The sequence below is a fragment of the Macadamia integrifolia genome, unplaced genomic scaffold, assembly GCF_013358625.1.
Source record: "Macadamia integrifolia cultivar HAES 741 unplaced genomic scaffold, SCU_Mint_v3 scaffold798, whole genome shotgun sequence".
NCBI lineage: Eukaryota > Viridiplantae > Streptophyta > Magnoliopsida > Proteales > Proteaceae > Macadamia > Macadamia integrifolia.
The window spans coordinates 246,980-249,572 of record NW_024870539.1 but is presented as its reverse complement, the minus strand read 5'-3'; the positions used below and the strand labels follow the sequence as shown (position 1 = coordinate 249,572).

General features: G+C 42.2%; 1 protein-coding gene across 1 annotated transcript; it reads right to left on the bottom strand.

Moving 5' to 3' along the window:
• Positions 1 to 1,164: 1,164 nt before the first annotated feature.
• LOC122069993 lies at positions 1,165 to 2,079 on the bottom strand. Its single transcript, XM_042634094.1, has one exon. The coding sequence runs from the start codon at positions 2,077 to 2,079 to the stop codon at positions 1,165 to 1,167; it is 915 nt and encodes a 304-aa protein (XP_042490028.1).
• Between the last annotated feature and the right edge of the window lie 514 nt (positions 2,080 to 2,593).

The window sequence follows — 2,593 nt, the reverse complement described above, 5'->3', positions numbered from 1 at the left end:
CAGGTGAATCGTCTGCTCTGAGATGGGACTGGGATGAGAGAACACACATCTACCATTGCTTGGAAGTCTGCTGCCGAGCTGATATTGAACCTTCCCGGCCCCCACTTCTCAGAAGAGGAAGGGTGCATTATAATTGCCAACAACTGTCCAAGGAATTGTAGTTAGCCCCACTTGACACAATTCCATCCACAGAGACCTGTGTTGAACTTTGAAGTTACTGGCATGAATAAAAGAGTAGGCCACCTTGCCTCCCAGTCAATCCACAATGACAGTGACTTGCTGATCTGACGAAGAAATGATAGAAGGATGAGAGATCCCAATTTTCCAGAGAATCCACAGATTTGGAACTTTACCTTCTCACTGATTAGGAATAAAATCAGTCGCGTAGCCTAACCTGTTGACCATAAGGGAGGGGAAATTATTGGTTTGGACCATAGCTCAGCGATACACACAACTTTAGGGGAGAAATTCTTTAAAAAGGAGCTCAATGCCCTAGCACTAGCGGCCTTCTTCATTCCGTCGATATTCCAAAAAAGAATCCGCATCATAAATATAATAATTAAGAGATTTTATCAGACCTCTTGGTCTGGCCACCTTGTTTTTTCTTCGGTCTCCCTCCCTTAGAGGTTCCTACTCCTCCTTTCTCACGAGCTAAGATCGCATGATCGATAGAAGCAACTACCGAAGAGAGACGAGCAGCAATTCCACCTGTAACCACCGCTCCTCTTCCTCACCCTATAGCTTCTCCACGAGGCCAAGATAAAGGTACACCAATAGAGGCTTGGGTTGCACCCATTTGGTCCGCTTTGCCTTGCTTAGAAGATGGAACCTCCATCTCATTTTTTGGTGGGGTGGCAGAATCATCCTGTTCCGAGTCCATTTCTGACCCAGACCCATCATTGGATCCAGCTCTAGATTCTTCAATCTCTCCCTCCTCCATATAAGGAATGGGATTATTGTAAGAGACAATAGGAGAAACCTCAGCAGCATTTCCATTCTGGGCTTGATTTGAATTCATAAAGGGCAGGATAATCTGAAGATCATTATCCCTTGATTGAGCAGTAGTTACCTTATTTGCATTGGAGATAGGATCCTGAGGATTACTTTCCATAGAGCGCCTTCTTGTATCCTGCGGGTTGACTTGCCCTGAGTCGACTCCATCATCTACATAGACGGCACCAGGAACGGAGGCTGCCCGGTGAATCTATGCCTCCTTCTCATCTGCCAATTTTTTCTTCCTGGACTCATTGACTTGGTGGCCCATTGTTTGCAGTAACCACAACTTCCGCCTATATCTTCATACACCACCTTCTGTCTGAATCCAAACATCTTTGAGGTGTCAGGTTCCAATCTCTCAACTTGGACCTCGTCCACACGAGTGGGCATATCAGAAACATCCATCTCCACTAGGACACGGGCGTAATACCCCATCAGGCCTTGTCTGGTATGCTGATCAAGAGCCATAGGACGTCCCACTACCTTGGCGATGGAGAGAAGAACGTTTTCGTACCAATATTCCAGGGGAAGATCTGGAAATCGCACCCATATGAGTTTGGCCTGAGCTTGCTTTTCATATATGTTAAAATCAGGTGTCCAATGTTGAAACCTAATCAATTGCCCACCTAGTTTGAAAGGGCTTCTCTTCCATATAGCAGCTTTGTCTCTTTCACAATGGAACTCAAAGATTACATATCCTTTCCCAAGGGGGGGCATTGTGACTCCTTGATTCAAGTTCCATTTCTCAGCAGCTTCTTTTCTCAGATAGTCAAGGGAGACTAGCCTAAAGTTGACTCTCCCAATCAGAGCAAATCGGAATACCTGACGTTTGGATTCATAATCCTGCTGCGGAATGACGATTCTGTGGATGTTACCAGCTTGAATCAGTTCAGGGAGAGAGTCTATGGCAGGCCAAGAAGCATTTGCCACAACTTTCACATAGGACCTCCTTGGAGGTTGATTTTCCTGCACCAAAGCAACCTCTGGCTGTACAGGACCATGATCAAGGTTCTCACGAGCAGCACCTTCAGAAACCAAGCCCTCATCCTCATCACGGCCCTCAAGAACACCACCAACATCCATGTCCCTCCACAAAATTAAAGTTTTCAACAATTAAAGCTATCATTCTCTTTGATAATAATAAAAAAATGTAAATAATTTATGCAAAACTACTTACCTCTTTTAAACGAAGGCGAATCACAAATCAAGATTTGTCCTATCAAGGAATTCAATTTTCAAAATCCTTTTGTTTTTGTATTTTTTTTTTTTTTTTTTTTTTTTTTTTTTTTTTTTTTAATTATTATAGTAAAAGTTGTCTTACCCTTTTAATGCAAAATCTATTAGCACCATGAACGGCTAAGTTCCTTTCTATCTTTAGGTCTAGATGAAATTTGAGTATTGTTATTTAATTTCTGGTTTAAGTTTATACTTGGTTGTTTGATGTTAAAGACCCCTCCCATTGTGGATGATTTTTAATTGATAAATTAGTTTAGAATAATTGTTTCTGTGATGCAATTATTTTATTCAAACAATGGTATTTCATGTGATTTTCGGTAATACGCTAATGATAGCCTTTAACCAATCGAACTAAACGTGC